The sequence below is a fragment of the Rattus norvegicus genome, chromosome 3, assembly GCF_036323735.1.
Source record: "Rattus norvegicus strain BN/NHsdMcwi chromosome 3, GRCr8, whole genome shotgun sequence".
Lineage (NCBI taxonomy): Eukaryota > Metazoa > Chordata > Mammalia > Rodentia > Muridae > Rattus > Rattus norvegicus.
The window spans coordinates 109,574,282-109,592,769 of NC_086021.1; the positions used below are offsets into that span (position 1 = coordinate 109,574,282).

The 18,488-nt window shown below is 42.0% G+C and overlaps 1 protein-coding gene across 6 annotated transcripts in view; it reads left to right on the forward strand.

Annotated features, from left to right (window-relative positions):
* Window positions 1–16,164, forward strand: part of Slc1a2 (solute carrier family 1 member 2) — a 130,337-nt gene extending 114,173 nt beyond the window's left edge. For 2 of the 6 annotated variants that reach the window (NM_017215.3, NM_001302089.2), the window contains exons 10-11: window positions 2,983–3,214; window positions 7,035–16,164. In NM_017215.3, coding sequence (NP_058911.2) covers window positions 2,983–3,214; window positions 7,035–7,106 — 304 coding nt within the window. In that variant the 3' untranslated portion in view covers window positions 7,107–16,164. Of the gene's footprint in view, window positions 1–2,982; window positions 3,666–6,290 lie in introns of those variants that run through there. The other 4 variants (XM_063283237.1, XM_063283235.1, XM_063283236.1 and 1 more) reach the window with 3 other exon arrangements.
* The last annotated feature ends 2,324 nt before the right edge of the window (window positions 16,165–18,488 follow it).

Consider the following 18,488-nt stretch of genomic DNA (forward strand, 5'->3'; position numbering starts at 1 on the left):
CGGATCCATTTTGTTCTTGCTCCCGTTCCTATCTTCTTCCCAAGTCCCCCACCCTGCCCTGGACCACATTGAATGCTCACAACTCTCTCTGGTTTCTGGGTTCCCAGACTTAACCAAGTGTGGTAGAAACCATTTTATAAAACTGCATCTGTTCATGTACAGACATTTTTGTCTTGTGAGCCTTCCCAAAACAATACAGCACGGGCACTTACATAGTGTCCCCGCTGTATTGGGGACTGCGAGTGATCTAAAGGTGATTGAGTGTACAGGGAGATCCTGCAGCTTATAAGTAAATGTTTAGGACATTTGGTGTAAGGGACTTGAGCATCTGTGGATTTGGATATCCGTGGGAGGTCCTGGAGCCAATTCTTCCATAGAAACTATAAAACATGATCTCTGTATTCAAAGAGCTTACACACTAGTAAAGAACTTTCAAAACAACAACCAGATGTGGTGTGCTCAAGAAATCCCAATAGTGCTAGGTGAAAAATGAGGAGTGTGCATCTGGTGGGGGAAATGAAGAAGGAACTCCCCTCTTGGCTAATAATAGCAAAGGAAGGGCACTTGTTTTGTGCCTCATCAGCCTTTCATATGCAGAGGGCTTTGTGGAGAGCCTCTCAGAGGGCATCAGCTGTTATCTTCCCCATGGTGGATATTGTTCTAATTCTGACAAATGAGAGATGCCACATAGAAAGAGATCACTAACTTGCCTGTTAGAGTCATGATAGCATCCCAGGCTGGAATCCAATCATATTGTAACCAACAGCCAGGTGATTGGAGCACTCCAATGCCAGCCTACTCTAGGTCAGGAGCCCTAGGTGACCAGTTGCTGCCACACAGAGCTCCTAGACACAGTCCCTCTCTCTGGCACCCTGCCCTCTGAGAACATACCCTATGCTTTGATTCTGCTTGGTTAAGTTCTGACACTGGATATTTGGTTCTTTCACATCTGCAACAGTGATCATCTCACAGGACACATGACAAAGACCCAGATGAGCAGTGAGTGACCCAGACTTTCTGTGAGAATGCAGACCTGCAAACAGACAGTCTCTCATCTCCCTGCCAGAGGACTTGGACCAAGAGAAGAAAAGAGACAGGCTACCTTGGCAGTTAGTTTTCTTCAAAGAAGCCAGACCCAGTGATTGGTGTGGAGGATTGTTCAGCCCCCTCTTCTTTTTGACTCCTGCCAGCCCAGAAAGAAGAGTGGAGCCATTTATAGTGAATTCTAATGCAGGATCCTGCTTCCAACTCCTTTACTTTCTTGCTGTCCTAGCAGACAGAATCCCAGTCCATTCCTTTTTTGAAAAAATATCTCTTCTTTCTCTCTCTTTCCTTCCTTCTCCCCTTCTCTTCTTTTTCTTCCTTTTCCTCTCTTCTCAATCTCCACCCTCCCCCGACAACCCCGTTTCTCTATTACTGAGGTCATCATGAAAGGTAGACTTTTCCAAGAGGACAGGGGTAACTGTGATAGAAAGTAAAAGTTATTTGCTTATGGAAAAGTTTCCACGTATGAACCAGAAATTCTCATATCCTTCTTTGGGTCAAAGTTGTACTCCCCTAGAATCAGTAAGACATTTCCCTCTTGGTTTGGAAGTTTTGTTTTTGCAATTCTTTCAGGGGCGAAAAAAAGAAAGATACAACCAGAATAGCTATGATTGCTCTCCTGACTGGGCAACTTGGGAATTTTCCCAGGATGTATAATGGCAGAGGGTGGCAGGATGGGACTTGATCTCAGTTTGTTTCTGGTTGTTTGACATATATCCTTTAATTCTTGCCAACTACTCGAGGAACCCGCTTTCCCCCATCCCTTCTCTTCTATAGTGATAGAATTGAGTTGCCCCGCCAAAGTATGACGGTCACTGCACTTCAGATGCCATCCATCCATGATCCATCACTAGAGACCATCTTTCTCTGACCCTTTAGCTCTGTCTTCTCAATGGGCTTCTCCTATTCAATCACCTTCACATATTTTACTTTCAAAATAACAGCCCAGAAATCCTTTTCTCTGCCTCTGTCCTCAACTGTTTCTTTGCTTTGCCTTGTCCTTTCTGCTTTTCCTTCTAGGAAGAGGTGGTTTACATAGACATCCACAGTGTTTCTGAGACTCCTCACAATTCTTACACAGCTCACAAGAGCCAGGTTCTGTTTTTATAAACGTCTCTCAGTGGATCAGTAACTGTCTCTTTGTCACAGAAACCTACAGATACTTCTTTTCCTGTGGACTAAGGGGGTAATTGGCATAGTCTGCCACATTCTGTCTATTACAGGAGTTGGAGTAGAAATAGGGTAATGTTTTCAGAGGGAGACAGCAGCTTAACCAGTTATGTTTGGATGTGTTGCCTAGAAACTGCCAAAAATACATTTGAATTGGCTGGATAAAACTTATTGTATTATTATATGTACCCCATAATCAGGTTCACTAGCTTTTCAAAGAGGTTTCTAGCAAGTGCCTGAAACTGTGATAAGCATTTTGTTCATACTGTTTTCCTGTTCTAACAACCCTATACCCTGCATTTTTGTTATTTCATTTTTGAGAAGACCCACAAATATTAAGATGATCAGAGCTTTGATGGAAGGGGAGTGTCTTCAACTAAGGCTCTCCTTGGAATAGCATTACCTCATCTCCTGTCTCTTATTTTCACTTGTTTGTTTACTAACTTCTCTAATGGCTTTCCAGTACATTTCTTGACAGAGCTTTGGAGGTGTAGGAATGTCGTCAAAGGCTCCTTCACACAAACCAGTTTGTGCTTCCCAATGGGAGAGCACAACTACCTTTAAGAACTCAGTGAGCTTTCCTGGTGTTGATTTTCTAAGACAAGTTTTTTTCTCTTATTAATAACCACTTCTCCCCCAGTACAGAATTTGCAACCTAAGTCATGAGGAAGAAAGATACTCTGGATACCTGCTGGTTCTAGCAGCACTGTGAACTAGTCTTAAGTTCATAGAAAGCAATTTCTCACTCAATTTCTTTTCCATCCCTAGGGATAGAATGAGAACTTCGGTCAATGTAGTGGGCGATTCTTTTGGGGCTGGGATTGTCTATCACCTTTCCAAGTCCGAGCTGGACACCATTGACTCCCAACACCGAATGCACGAAGACATCGAAATGACCAAGACGCAGTCCATTTATGACGACACGAAGAACCACAGGGAAAGCAACTCTAATCAATGTGTCTATGCCGCACACAACTCTGTCGTAATAGATGAGTGCAAGGTACCTTTCCCATTCCTGGATATCGAGACCTGCATATGAATAGTGCATGCTGGACTCTTACAAAAAAGCACCATCCCCTGCATCCATTCTTACCATTCTTTGTAAGGAATCATGTCACCCAAGCTTCTTTGGGGCCCAGACCATCTCACTCTGCATCCAGCATGGTGGGACATCAGCAAGTCTGACTCCAAAAGGACCAATCAGTTGCTTGTTTCACCAGATTCCCACATCCGCCCCCTTACTCTAATTTGGTCAATTTTCTTCACTCTTTGGGCCAAGATTTTGTGGTTGTCAGAACTTTGATGGCCTTCAGATATTCTCTTCCTCAAAGGAAGGGTCAGAAAAATATGTAGACCAAGTATCACTGACTTTATATAGCACGAGTATTCCTCCCTACTCTGTAATACAAATTGCTTTTTAAAAAGCTCATATAAAAGTTGAATTGGCTGTTTTCCTTTTATTTTTTATTTATATTTATTTATTTTTTGGTGGGAGGGTAAGTTGTAGTCCAGCTTTTATTTTGCATCCCAAATGGGTATGCAGTTTCAAGAATAATTGTCCTCCAAAGCCGTTCTTCAGAAAGTTTTTTTCTTTTAATGCTAAGTATCACACACTCCAGTTCTCCTGCAGTGTGGGTGTTCTGGGTTTTCCTTCAAGCTGTTGGGTGCCAAGTCTTCAAGCTTGATGGGCTCTAGCTGGCCTTCACTGTAACTAACTTGACATTGACAAAGACAGTGTCATGACCAGAGTGATGCAAACTTGGAGAAACCCTGGCAGATGGGAGAAGGGCTAAATGATTGAGTGTTATAGCTGAGGCCAGTCTGAATCAATAGCAATCCATTCTTTTTGATGCCTGCTGATACGATCACATTTCATCTTTCTCCCTTGGTTAAGTCTTGAGTCCGAGTAGCACCACTGTTTCCGTCAGAGAGTTACAGCCAACAGTTCTGTTTACTGGACTGTACCATAAGTCCTGAGTACTAACAGATCAGAGAGTCTTGCTTGCTCCCACTCTATCAAGTGCAGGTGCAGGAGAGCCAGAGCTCTGCTACAAACTGGGGAGTTAGACTGTTCTTTAATTAGTTAATTAACAAGACAAAAAAAGATGTCCATTTAAAATTTTTCAGATAGGCATTTGGGCCTATAATCCATATTCTTGAAATGTTACTGCTTTTCACACCCAAGTAAATGGGGAGTTCCTCTCCACAGACAAGTTAGTTTGGATTCATAAGGATCACCATTTTCATGGAGTGACTTTTATATTTCTCAAGTATTTATTGTGTGCCTTGTATGATTTAGTGGTGTGTCATCACTCATCCCCTTGGCATCCCATGTTTTGATCACTCACCAAGTATTTACTGAGTGCCTATCCCTATAGGACCCTGACTTATATACTGGGGTTATGGGGTTACTGAATATGCAGCATTATACAAGAGAGAAGGTTTTACTTTTTTTTCTTTTTTTTCTTTTCTTTTTTTTTTTTAACCTCAGATCATTGTCAGGAAGCATAGGATGTGACAAAGTAGAATCACCATATGTATTTTTTTTTGTTTCACAGTTATGTGCAAATGAATCCTAGTCAATGTTGGGAGCTTCTTTGGGCAGGGAGAGCTTCTCAAATGGCTTCTTAATACTCTGGAGAGAGTGTTTTTAAAAAAGTATGGTATAGAGGAAAGGATATGATTTTGGATTTCTGACTTACTTTTCATTTCTTAGAGATTGCAAGAGTATTTACTATGGGTTTAACACAAAACTTTGCAAGCTATAGAGGTGGTAATGTTGACCCCGTCACTATAAAGCAAGCTGATACATAGTGCTCTGGGTCTTCGTCCATCATCATCACCATGATGTCCACCTTCCCAAACCATGTCTGGGCTGTTGTAGGCACTCAGTAAATATCTGTTGAATACAACTTGCTAGCATTGCCATTCCATGCCATGTTCACATAGCCTCCTTTTTATTGGGCAGTTCCATAGAGCTAATTGTTCAGTTTCTCCATACAATTGGCTACCCAATCAACCTCCTGCATCCTTGTAAAGTAATTAGCACTTGGTCAATATTCAATCTGAGCAGGCCCTTAGGGTAACGTATCTGGGTATATTGGTTCTATAAATATCTTAGAGGTTTGTGTTCTTAGTGAGGCGATTGGCCTTAGCTCTCTGAAGGGAATCCTACCCCCAGGCTTCTCACTCTTAAGTCAGCTACCTGTGTTGTCAGTGATGTAAAAGGAAGCAGGCAAGGGTAGGTACATAGACGCACACCCTTTTCTGAAGTATCTGGGTCACATGTATTCATTTCTTTGGACTTCTTTCCCATTAACTCCCACCCTCATCACTTTGTAGGTCCAGTTTTTAGACCCCAGCAAGAAGAATGTAAATGCTTCTTGCCAATGCCCTACCCTTGACTGAACAAGACAGGGGTAGAATGGGTTAAGGAGTGGCTTCCAGGTTTCTTTACTTCCGAAAAGGCTCAACTACCTTTGAAATACAGGCCCCAGCACTTACAGACAAAAAGTAAACACCTCCCACATGCTTCTAGGATGTCACATTGTGATTGATATCTGTGTACTGCCATTGATATGATTGATCACTAAGAGCCAAATAGGCATGTACATTCAAGGTCACGAGGAACAGGCAGATTTCTCCAGTTTGTCTTTGGTAGTTTTTCTTGACAGTTGATTGAAGGGGAAACCAGTTTGCTGCAGCTCTGGTCAAAACTTTAACTACTTTCAAGCATTGTTATGCCATGCTAGTCTCTTTATAACCGTAGTTTGGAGTTTCACAATAGCCTGTTAATTCTCCTCTGAGTAACAACATGTGAGCCATCACTGCTAATTGCATGGGCTTCCTAAGTGTATGGGCAGGGTGGAGAGCATGTGTTAATGTGAATTGGATGAATGGATAGTTTTTTTTTTCATTGCATGATCCACGAAGGGCACCTGGTTCTCTGTTCCCAGCATGCTGCATGTTCTTGATGCATGCATTTCCTTCCCACTTGGGTAAAAAGGAGGTCCGATTTCTTTCAAACTTTGCTGCATTTGTCATGTCTCCATATCCTAATGCTTCCATAAATCCAGTCTCTTCATTATGTGGAATATCAATCGTGGGTTTAAGTTTGCACATGACCTTGAGGACAGACAGACAGAAGGTAAGCTAGGAAACCTGCTTAGAAGTGGATGGGAGAACTTCCCTCCTGCATAGAGGTTCAGCTCTCTCTGGGCCAGAAAACCAGGACATAATTATAGGTTCCTAAATGTCTACATTAAAATGATTTGGAATGAATCGCCACTGATACCCACAAACATTTCCCCTTTTAATTTCTAAAGCCAAGGAGACTTACTCGGTAGAGTCCAAACATCGTCATTTCGATAATTAAGACTGAGCACATATGTAACTCCCCTGGCCTCACTGTGACTGAACCTTTCACATGCATGAGTAGAAGTAGCTGCCTAGTTCTGGATTGCTTTCTGTATGGTTGTGTGGAGTAGCACATGACACTCCCTGTATTTTAAGGACTACAGTGCTATGTAGTCTGGGTAGTGAGATAGTCTACAGCCCTAAAACTATTGTTGAAGTGGTCCCTACACTGCTGAACATCTGTGATCCCTCAGTACCCTTCAGGCAAATGTGAATAGTTCAACTTTCCATTCACTGTTGAACAGCAAGATGGGTTCAAAACTAATTTTGAAGGAATACCATTTAAAACTATGGTTTCGGCATACACTGTAAACTCGGATCTGGTGCTTCTCCACATGACCCACGGGTGGTGTTTCTTGTGGTTCGTGGCCTGTAAGTTGGATGTTGATGGTAATTGTTTTCAGGTAACTCTGGCGGCCAATGGAAAGTCAGCTGACTGCAGTGTTGAGGAAGAACCTTGGAAACGTGAAAAATAATGACCCGATTCTCAGCCAATTCTTGAATAAACTCCCCAGCGTATCTTATGGTAAAAGATGCTCTAAACAGGCTTCCTTTACAAAAGGAAAAATGCATATATTTCTATGTTTACTTAATCTGTTAGCTGAGGCGTAGAGGAGCTGTGTACACCCATGATGATAGGCACCGTGCCGTGTCTTTGCCAAATAATGCTTCATAACCATCTAATTTTCTTACTTGTGTTATTGTCTGAATGGATGCTGCTGGAGAAACCACTTTGAATGGAAGACATGTTCTTGCCAGCTTCCTGTTGTCTCAGTGCAAAACTGTGGATGCTGTTTTTCCAAGGGGATGGGATGAAAGCAGTGCGGTGCCCTCCGGGGACTTGAGACACCAAGCACACAAGGTGTCCTTAAAGTGTGGCTCACCTTGTTCTGCACAAAAGATTCTGCTGGAAGCTTTTAGAAGTACCTCCCCTCCAGCCTGTAGAGTCGGCACCTACATTGATTGAAAGCATCTGTCTTGGGGAACTCTGAGAACTTACCTTTTTGTGCACTGTCTAAGTAAAATGTTTCAGAGTTTCAGTGGGCACCCATATTCTGAAATGCAGGTGATCACAGAGGCCACAGCTCTGCCTTCCTGTGGAGTGTGTGTGTGTGTGTGTGTGTGTGTGTGTGTGTGTGTGTGTGTATGTGTGTTATCACTGTATACCTTGAGGAACATGAAGGAGCACAGTCAACCTGAATTTTAGCCAGAATTAAATATTCCAATCCACTTGTTTGACCTACACTCGTAGAGCATAGTGAAGGCAAGTGTGATGATCCGAGCTGTACTTTTCGTTCCACCTATAGATTCTCACTTGAGTTCCTCACCGGAAGATATTTTTCAACATCCGAATCATGTCTAACACTTCTTGTCTGCTTACATGGCTGAGCATTTTAGCTTCCTCACAGTAAGAAACACACGTGGGCTATGACTCTTTTCCTATCATCTTGGTAGATAGCTATTATGTAGAAAGTGTTTTGTTATATCAAAGCACGTGAAAACTCTCACCAAACACAAAAGCACCCTTCCTCTTTGGTGAGAAAGCAAACAGAAAGCAAACATCTATATAAAATCCTATGAAGGTTCCTATGACAGAGTCCAGGCAGCTCCAAACCATCAAATGGAGACCAAGAATGGCTCTACAAAACTTTCCAGATAGAATCCTTTCCAGAGACTGTGAAAGTCTGAAGGAATAAATAATATAATTGGCAGAGCCTGATGGTTTGCCTGTGGTAGGCAGCCAACGAATCCTTAATGATGGGTTATGCAAGCTAAAATTGTGAATGTCTCTATTATTATCTTCTGGTGAAGAATGCACAGTATTTTCCTAAGATCCTGGGTTTAACGGTTAGCTGGGAACTCGAACCACTGAGAAGCAAAACAAATTCAACTTGAAGGAGTGATGGAACCTGAGCTATCAGTCAGGACATGCGCATCCTCTGAGTCAGGCAGAGCTGAGGAGACATTCATAAGCAGTAATAGGGCCCAGTGTCTCCGAGGAAGGGTGCTGAGTCAGCACCTCTCCTGTTAGTCTCTCTGTGTGACCTCTCTCCTTCAAATCAGAAAGCTTGGAAACATACAAAAGACAAGAGATTCCTGTTGCTTTATCTCATAAATCCCAACTATTTTTAAACAAGGATCACTATTGAGCAGTATTAAATGAATTATTTTGTTCTGTTTCAGGCTTTGACTTTTGAAACAAGGTCATGCTGTGTAGCCCAGAATAGCTTCAAACTCTCAGACCTACTGTTCAGCCTCAGTTTTAAGATCGCAGGTGGGCACCCCTCATTGCCTGGCAGAACACTGTTTATTTTCACTTTCTTCTGGGGGACAGTGAACAGGGTAGCAGTGACCAGCAATGAATCCCTGATAGAAGATAAGACTGGCTGAGGGGATTCCATTTAGATGTAGAAAATATTCTAGATAGTCTGTAAGTGGTACCCAAGGGCTTTCCTATGCTAAGTAGATATATCTAGGCAAGGCATCCAGAAGCATGCCGGGTTTTGCTATGTGGGGGAGGGTAAGGCCATTCCATCCAATGGGTCTCCCCATACAAGAAGATACAAGGCCACCTGGGTACTTGAGCATTGACTTTCTCTCAAAAGCACTCGCAGGGTGACTGTGTCTGTCATCTCTGATTCTGTTTGAAAATCTTTCTAGTTGGCCTTATCTTCAGCTCTCCCCTAGGAGTCCTGTTAGCCTATGTGACAGAACGTTCAGGAGAACAAAGGCACACTACTTCACAAGTCAGGTTTTGCTGACTACATACATTGTCTGAAGAGAATATGCTAAGGAAATCACATTTATCTGAAAATTTAATAAATTTTTTTAAAACTAAATAATTTATCAAATTGGAGACCACCCTAAAAATCTAGGATGTGGTGGAATTTAGGTAGTACTGTGTCTTGCTTTTGTAAGGCTGCATTAACCCTTCCCATGCCATGCCCACTGAGGATTCCTTTGCCTAGAAAAGGAGCGGGAAGCCGAAAAGATGATCAAGAATGTGTTCTAGTAGCCATAGTCTATATAGATTGCCTGTCACTGTGCGTGTCTGTATTAATAGAGTTATCGTAGATCTGAATGCCCATAATGATTAATCTTTTATGTGTAGTGCTTTCTCTCTCTCTCTCTCTCTCTCTATATATATATATATATATATATATATATATATATATATATATATATATATATCTGCGCGCGCGCGCACACACACACACACACACACACACACACACACACACACACAGGGTGTATGTCACATACACTAACTCCAGGTACCAGGGAGACTTGTATATTGGGGCTTTGGCAGTACTATTTCCTTAATGGATTCAGTTAATATTTTCAAGGAATCAAAATCATTTCAGAAGAAACCAAGTGAGTAGACATTCATGCTTCCCTTTCTCATCCTTTCCCTACGAGAAGCAAGACAAATCATCATTTAAATGTTGAGTAAATTTCAACAAAGTCAATTCACTGTAGGCTTCTGAGGGTGGCAGGACACCAAAGAGTCCAGGTAGCCATAGGATCTAAGCACACAAAACCTCAGTAAAGGCCTGTAGGTGATTTTAGGACCATGAGATCATTACCAGATTTGGTTTTCTACTTCCTGTTCGGTGTAGCAAAAGCCTGTGTGGCCCCATTGCCTAAGGAAGATTTTATTCTCCATAAAAGACAAATATTCACTTCTCCTCACTAGTCACTAGTTAGTTTAGACATTCACAGAGTAAAGAAAGGGTGCCAAAATGCCCCCGGATGAAAATGAGAAAAGCAGAGAACTGGGTAGGAGGAAGTCAGTCCCTGCTCGGGGATGCTGGGATCTCAATAGTTTGCTGATAAGGAGCTCAGTTAATTTCCAACTATGGCTGCAAAATCATGGCACATGGAAGTGCCAAAGGTCCTTGGAAGTAGTTAGAGGCCCTTGAGAGAGAGCTGAGATGCCTCTGAAGAAAACCCAACCTTGTCTTGCTGTTGCAAGTAATCCTCCCTTTGTTCTCCAAAGTAGAATCTTACTATAATTTTCACTTTTGTCAGAATCTAGGCTCTTGCCTACACATTATTTTCCTCATGCAACAGAGCAATAAACCAAATAGGTGTTCACATGCTTCTGGCTCCAGATAAACAAGGCTGAGCAGCTCTGGCCTCTTTTGATGACTAAAATGGCAGCGGTTACACCCCAGAGGGCAACCTACCCTGTTTGCTGCTCTCTACTAGGACCAATCTGTCTGCCCTGAATTGTTGTTGTTGCTGCTGCTGCTGCTGCTACTGTTGTTGTTTTCCTTATTCTGCAGCTGAACTCTTTATCAGCCAAGAAGAAGGACCAAATGGGATTTTCCAGTATTGGAATACTTGCAGGGCTCCAGGGCCCAAGGGCCAGAAGAAGATAAGGTTAGAGTCTGAAGCAAGGGTTTTTTAAACTAAGTTGTCACTGAAGATTCATGGTCTCGGTATCTGTAGTAGCCTCTGGCTAAACCCAAAAGAAGGATTACTGGGTGCCAACCCAGCCAGGTGGCAACTGTGACAGCTAGTTTTCCATGGGTGGAGTGAGATAGGATCTCATCAAGAACACCAACCAGCTTAGGATTTTCCCTAAAACTCTTCCCAGTTTACTGCCCTCTCCTCCCCTTCCCTTCCTGCTGTTTCATTGCTCAATAGACTGCTTAGTAAATGGCCAAATAGTTATGAGGGGGTTGGCTTGGAAGCAGATAACAGGAGATCTTAACTGAATAATAGTCTTATAGCTTAACACCATAATCAGGCAACAACACAGAGATGCTTAAAAACAACGTGGCTTGGGAGAGGAAACATTTGATTAAGACACTCCCCACTTGTAGCCACTGTGTGCCCAGGTTTCTTATGCTTCTGTCTGAGATGAGAAGGGATTGGACCAAATGCCCTGCTTTACTTTTGTCCATCTGACTGCTCTCAAACATTGCTTATTTATATTTTAAGTTAGAAAGACACAAAATAATGAATAATCAGTTTAGATGTTTCCTCATCCATTTTGGAAAAACTCCAACTCAAGCTTCCACTCATTCCATACTTTACAACAAGCTTGAAGAGTGGCCACAGTAACCCACCATTTGCGGCAGTTTCGAGACATCCGTAAATATCCTTTGGTTAAAATCCCTATTCCCTAAACGCATTGTCCTCACGGAAGCAGTGATTCTGCTCGGGGACATGTTCAGCATCACCGTGAGGGACCAGGTACCTCGTGTCTGCATTTTGAGTTCTTGCATCATACCTGCTGTAGCAACAGAGCCCACTCCAAATACTCAGCCCACATAATTTTCCCCAAACAGTCCTAATTGCCAACCCTGTGTGGGAAATTGAGGGCCTCTGGCAAACAAGCTTGAACACTCCTGACATTTGGTGCAAGATTTGCACAACAACAGCAACTGTCTCCACACATGCAGGTAGACAAGCACATTCATTCTGAGACAACCCTCACACCATCAGGGATGTGCAGATGGAGCTGACTGATTTCAGTAGAAAGTTTTCCTCTTTATCAAGAGGAAACATGCATAAGGGACATCATCATAGGGAGAGATGCTGTCACTTACAAGATTGGAGTTAGTTTTCCCGTTTGCCCCTGCCCTTCCCATGTTAACACAGTGTCTAAGTCATCACAGCGGTGAGAGGTGGCTGTACCTTACTCTCTCTGGTTCTGTTACAAAAGGCCATAGTTTGCATTTTGGCTGTCTGACCAAATCTCAGCCAGAATTAAATTGCTGTATTTAGTTTTCAGCCCTTCAAATGTGGGGGAGCAACACAGACAGCCAGGTCAGAAAGGGTTAATTTTTGTTGATGGTGATGATGGTTGGGTTTTTCTCTCCTTTCAAGGTGACAGAAGATCTAAAGGGAGAGCAGAAAGATGTTTCTTAACTGATCCACTTAAGGTCACTGCAGAAAAGCAGGAGAAGTCCAGAAGGTCCTGGGGCATTAGGCTCACACTAACACTCTGAATCATTCATTTCTCATCATTTTTTTTCCTCTGCTGAGTCTTGTTTTATCCTGTGATCCATTTATCCATTTTGGTATTTTTAAGTCTTTCTGATTGTATTTTGAGGAACTTTTAGGCTGAGAATAAAATCTACTATTGGGACAGACCTGTGCTCTGCAGAGGCATCAGGTGACCCAGACAACGGGTGGCAGAATATCTGGGTTCCTCTAGAGACACCCCCAATCCCTGGGTGAGCTTTGGAACCTAACAACTGATTGTTATCCTTATCACCATCCTCTGGGACATGGGGATGATGCAGTCAGACAGAGACTTGCTACTTCTTGGCTCTGTTTCTCCCCATGGCAACCATTTAGCCTGCCTGGAAGTGGCCTGCTGCCTTAGGTAGGGGACAGAGACACTCATAGACCAAGGAAGTGGTCAAACCGATCACTAATTTTTCTCCATGCTACATCAAATTCCCTAACACACACAACTAGAAACTCAGCTCCTGGGTGTCTTAGTACCCACAAAGTCACTTTCCTGTTATAATTGCCTTCGGTATCCAGATTCTTCTACAAACCAACTCCACCCCAACTCTTTCCTCTTTCTTCCCTCCTCCCTAAAATCTCAGCATCCCATCCCCACCTTGCACAACACAACACAGACCAGATCAGCTGGTCACTATAGAGATTTGTATATATTAAAACAAACCTACTTTTTGGAGAATTTTTTGTATATTCTTTTTCTATTTGTTTTCTACAGATTGAGGAGAGAGCTGGCAAACTGTGAATCTAATTTTATCTTGATGCCAGCAGATATATTTTGGCTTCCCGGTCTGAATCTGTGTTACTAGGGACGGCATATCGCCCTCTGATCAGTATTGCATCTCCAGTCTACAAAGTTACTTTGGCCCAATCTTACATTCTTTCTTCCACAAATCCCCAAATTTCTTTGTTATTATTTATACAGAGAAATATTTATAGTCCTGGATATCACAAGTTTAATGTTAATTTAACTTTTAATAATGTTACACATTTATATCTATTCTTCAAAAATCATAAAGACTCAGAGTAGGCTGATATAGTCTCTTTGGTATCTGCAATTTTTTCAGACAGATATTTTCTTATGATATTTTCTATACAACCACATAGATAGAAGTATAGCTAATTAGAGCACATGTTTCTATAGCAATTTGGGGTATCAACTGTTTTCTGAGCATACAGACACATTTGAGAAATTTTGGAACTCAGTCCTTAATGATGCAATTCGACCAAACTCAGAACAAGGAATTGCTTAAGCCCCTTAGGTAGTTAGGGTATATGCATCTGAACAGTTAATCCTTCAACATCAAGGAATGGTGCTGACTGCTTTTTTCCAACACCAGTCCTTGTTTTCCCAACTGACCTTCCTAATTTTTCTGTCTCATAAAATGAATAAAGGCTGGTGCTAATAGCAGGACTGCTTCTCTATCAGAATCTCCATGCATTACTAGATGTTTATGTGAAAATTGGCCTAATAAAATGTAGAGTAGCAACAGCTGAGGATGGCTGGTAAGGAAAGAATTCAGGTCAGTTTTGGTGCAGTTATGTCTTGCCAAGAAAAAATGATAGCAAAACCTCACATTGTTATATGAATTGAACATATATTTTTAAGAAGAAATTAAAGACAACATATTTTTAGTACCCATTCAGAATCCATGCTGTATCACTGGGGCGCTGGAGCTGGGAGTTAGAATCATACTGGGATTATTTAGAATTAAACCCCAATAGTTTATCCTCAGGTAGGCAACAGACTGATGTGACCTTCCCACAAAGTAAACCAGTAGTCACGGAAAACACAAGGTGTCTTTTCTCCACCAAACACACTCTCTGCAATGGTGGGGAGACTGGTATTTTACTGTGCTTGAAAGAATAAATAGCCTGTTATATAGATGACATATTAGGATGTATTCAAGCCTGCTCCTCATTAAGCGAACAGATTAGATGTGCCATCAACTGGCTAAGATTGTATCTGTTTTCACAGCTAGCTATCAGAGCATGACTTTCTTGTGTGTATACGTTGATACTTGGTTCACGCATGAAGACAGTGCCTATGCACTTTGTGTAGCTATAATGTAGGTATTTGTGTGTAATTTCAGTGAAGCAGTGTATTGATGTAATTTAATTTAACTGTTTTTCTTGGCTGTTTATCTAAATGCAATAGATATGACCATGACCATTTGGAAACCTTTCTTTGCAGTCTTAGGTATCAACTAAGAGTTATTTCTTAATGTGATCTGAGTGAAGAGCTTACCTATGAAACCTCTGTACTGATGACTGTTTGAAAATCTCTAGTCTAGCACCTTTGTAAATACAGCCCTGAGCTGGGATGGGGTTGAATGTGTTTCCTGTTACTCAGTGAAGTGTCATCTTATGCCTGCATCATTCCTATTCAATGTACGTGTGGAACTTGTGGTTACCAAGTCTGAGGGAGGTTCAGAATGAAGATGCTCATCTCTCCTCCCTCACAGTGGACTGGGCTTAAAAAATGTCCATTTCCTCCTCATACTCAAATCATGTCTTTGGGGAAGTGTCAACTTCTCAGGTTGTCATATCTTCACCATGATGACCATGGCCTAAGATTATAAAGAACTTTGCTACCCTTAACTTTCTGAGTTAGAGTACAAGAATGCATTTACTGATTAGCAACCATGCAGGTGAGACACCCCCTCCTGAAAGCACAGTCTGGCAGCAAATTGCACACTTGTGAGAGAATGACAGAGTACTAGAAGCACACCGAGACCTGGAGCCAGCAACAGCCAGGGGCCAGCAATGGTCAAGGACCAGCAAAGGCCAACGGCCAACCTTGGCACCGGAGGAGGACCAACCTCTGATGCACTGATCCTGAGTATGTGACAGGAGGCTGGTCTCCTCTACCCAGTAATGCTCTGTTTGCGTGAATGAGATTAACAATGGCAATTAGATGTGATCTCCCAAACCACATTCTCACTAATTACCATACTGGGAGCTTTGTAGTTCCTATAAGCCCTTTCTTCCCCACAAAGAAGAAACAACATTGTGCTGGAGAGTACCCCTCCCTTTTCTCACAGATCATGGAGATGTGAAGCAAGCACACTCATTTTCAGGGGCTTCTCCAGATGTGTGGAGTGAGGGGATGTGGTGGCTGTATCCTTCAAATTATGAATGAAAACAAAGTACAGAAAGGAAAGGAGACTTTAGGCAGGATTATTTTTGAATGAAAGATAAGACTAATGGTTTCTCTCCCATTCCCAGTCCCCATTGGTCTGATGTCATGTAGCATAGTACATCTATAGCACATGGTATTTAAAGACTAATGAATGCAAAGAGACTAATTTGGGGGCTGTTTCTTATATATGGTACTAGGAAATGCCTTGTTGGCAAAGCACACCTTGGGTAGTTGAGATCTCCTATGTTTGTATTTAGCTTTTCTTGTGACTGTAACATTTCATGTGTAAAATAACTGGATATTCTTCATATGATGGAAATAACCTGTGAATTCAATCTTTCATCGAGTGTTTTAACTCCCGTGTACATATATATCTCATCAATAAATGTGGATTCCAATTTCTCTTTGTAGTCGCCTGTTCTTCACTTCTCATTGTAGTTTATTAGTTACAGAATGTTAGTTATATCTCTAGTGGTATTTGTAGAAGAAATTATGGACTGACGTCTATGATATTTCAAATAAATATTTTCTGGAAAACCTCTATGTACAGTAAAGTCATGGTAAAGCACAGCTAGTGGAGTGTGGGTTATGGTGGTTCCTCAGTGAACCAGCCACACTAGGGAGGCTTCCAAAACTCCTATTCACTTCTTATCTATGTGGCATATTAATCCCTATCTAGCTCCTTTCTGTCCTCATCCAGGGGGTCTTACTTGGTCCACACCAGGGAGCATCTCTCAAACAACCTGACATGAACATTTTGTGAGAAAATGAGGTTGGTTTGGGGTCATTTTCTAGGAGGTTGAAATGTCTGAGTTTAGGTGGCCATGGTCCACAAGGGCCTCATGATGTCATAGCAGGCCGGTAACATCACATGGATGAAATGCATACAAGAGTGACCAGTGTGGTGGTTAGAAGAGGACAAACATGAGATCTCACTCACTCCCTAGTAGACACTAATCTCCTCTGAGTTAAGACAGCCTGAATGACCTAGTCATCTTCACTATATTCTACCTCTTAAAGGTCCCAAACCTCTCAACATTTGTACACTTAGGACCAAGTCTTTAGTATATTAACCTTTGTGGATAGGAGGGATCCACATACAAACCACCACAGATAATATGATGGAGACAGTCTCTATGTTTGCCAATATGTGAAAAGAAACACAGCAGAACCTGTACTCACCCTCAGCACTCCCTCCTGAATGCTAGTTACCTCAATTCTGCTCGTGGTTCAGTGGCCAAAGCATTGCTCTGCCTAACTTCAAGGTGGCAAGGAAGTGCAACTTCATCAAGTATATGACAAGAAAAGGGAAATGAAAATTTCCCTTGAATTTCTTAAACAGTTCATAAAAAACAGTTAAAAAGTTTCTTAGTATTCCAACAAAGCATTTTTTGAGCCTTGCAAGAGGAATAGAACAATTATACCTGAGGAACTTCATGCCAAACATTAAAAGGTCATGTTAGATTAAGTTCATAGCCTTCAATGAGATGATCCCCATAAACATGTTGAGATGCTTACACAATGAAAGTCCACCCAGATTGTAACAGGCTCACATTTCTCAGTGCAGCACACCCACTGATAAATGGGATGGATTAGTTCCTTTCCATTCTTGGGAGAGGGAAGAAACACATCTGATATCGAATAAGCAACATCCATAGAGGTGACACAGCATATCTAATGTCACAATTGACAAAAATTTGCTTAAATTGTTGGTGAGAATGAACACTTCGTTTGATGCTTACTTCCTTTGGAGTTAAGTCTGCATCTCATCCACATTTTAAAAATGGCACCAAAATCTCAATTTCAGAAAACATGCTGTTTAGTACATTTCTGCGTTGCCATTTTTCTTTTAAGATGGCAACAGCGGAAACCAGAGTAAAAGTGGATATTCCAACATTTAGAATGGGTACAAATAAGCCAACGTCAGGTGGTCCTCCCATGGATGGCACAGACTAGGAGAGACTTGAGTGGGGCCAAGAATCCACTACTCCTGGGTCATAGGTGAGAACCTATCCACTTGTGTGGACCAAGTGTTGCTTTGCTGATGATGAAGAAGCAAGGAAAGATGAAGAAAATCTACTTTTGAGTGAGTATAGAAGGACCAATGGTAGACTGGAAGTTAGGACTCTGAAGAGTTCTGTAAACATCACTGTTAGTTTCTGTTCCTGGAGGAAATATCCTTTAGAAATCCACTTACAGAGAGCAAAGGTTGCTTTGGCTCTGTTTGAGGCCAAGGCTTATTGATGCTTTGGCTTTGTGACCTGTAGCAGTGAAGCACCACAGGATAGGAAGCACATGATGGAGCTAAAGCTTCAGACTTCCTAACTAGGCTGAGAGGGAGAGAGAGAGGAAGGGGAAGGGGAAGGCTGCCACATCCACCTTCAGGGGCATACCCCAGAGACCAAAGGGCTCTTAGCAGTTCCATGCCTCAAAGTTTCCACTGGTTCCCATTAATTCCAAGCCTTGACTACATGGGCCTTTAGGGGACATTCCAAATCCAAACTTCAATAGGTCAAGTCTTTGGCATGCATGTAACACCTGGTTTATGTTAGACACTCTCCCAGCTTTTAACATTGAAATTTAAATGCTTTCAGCTAGGTAAACTAAGGCAACTGTGTGTGTGTGTGTGTGTGTGTGTGTGTGTGTGTGTGTGTGTGTGTGTGTGTGTGTAACTTCACATTACAATAGGATAAATGTCCCCTAAATCTGAGCCATAATGCTACATGGAATG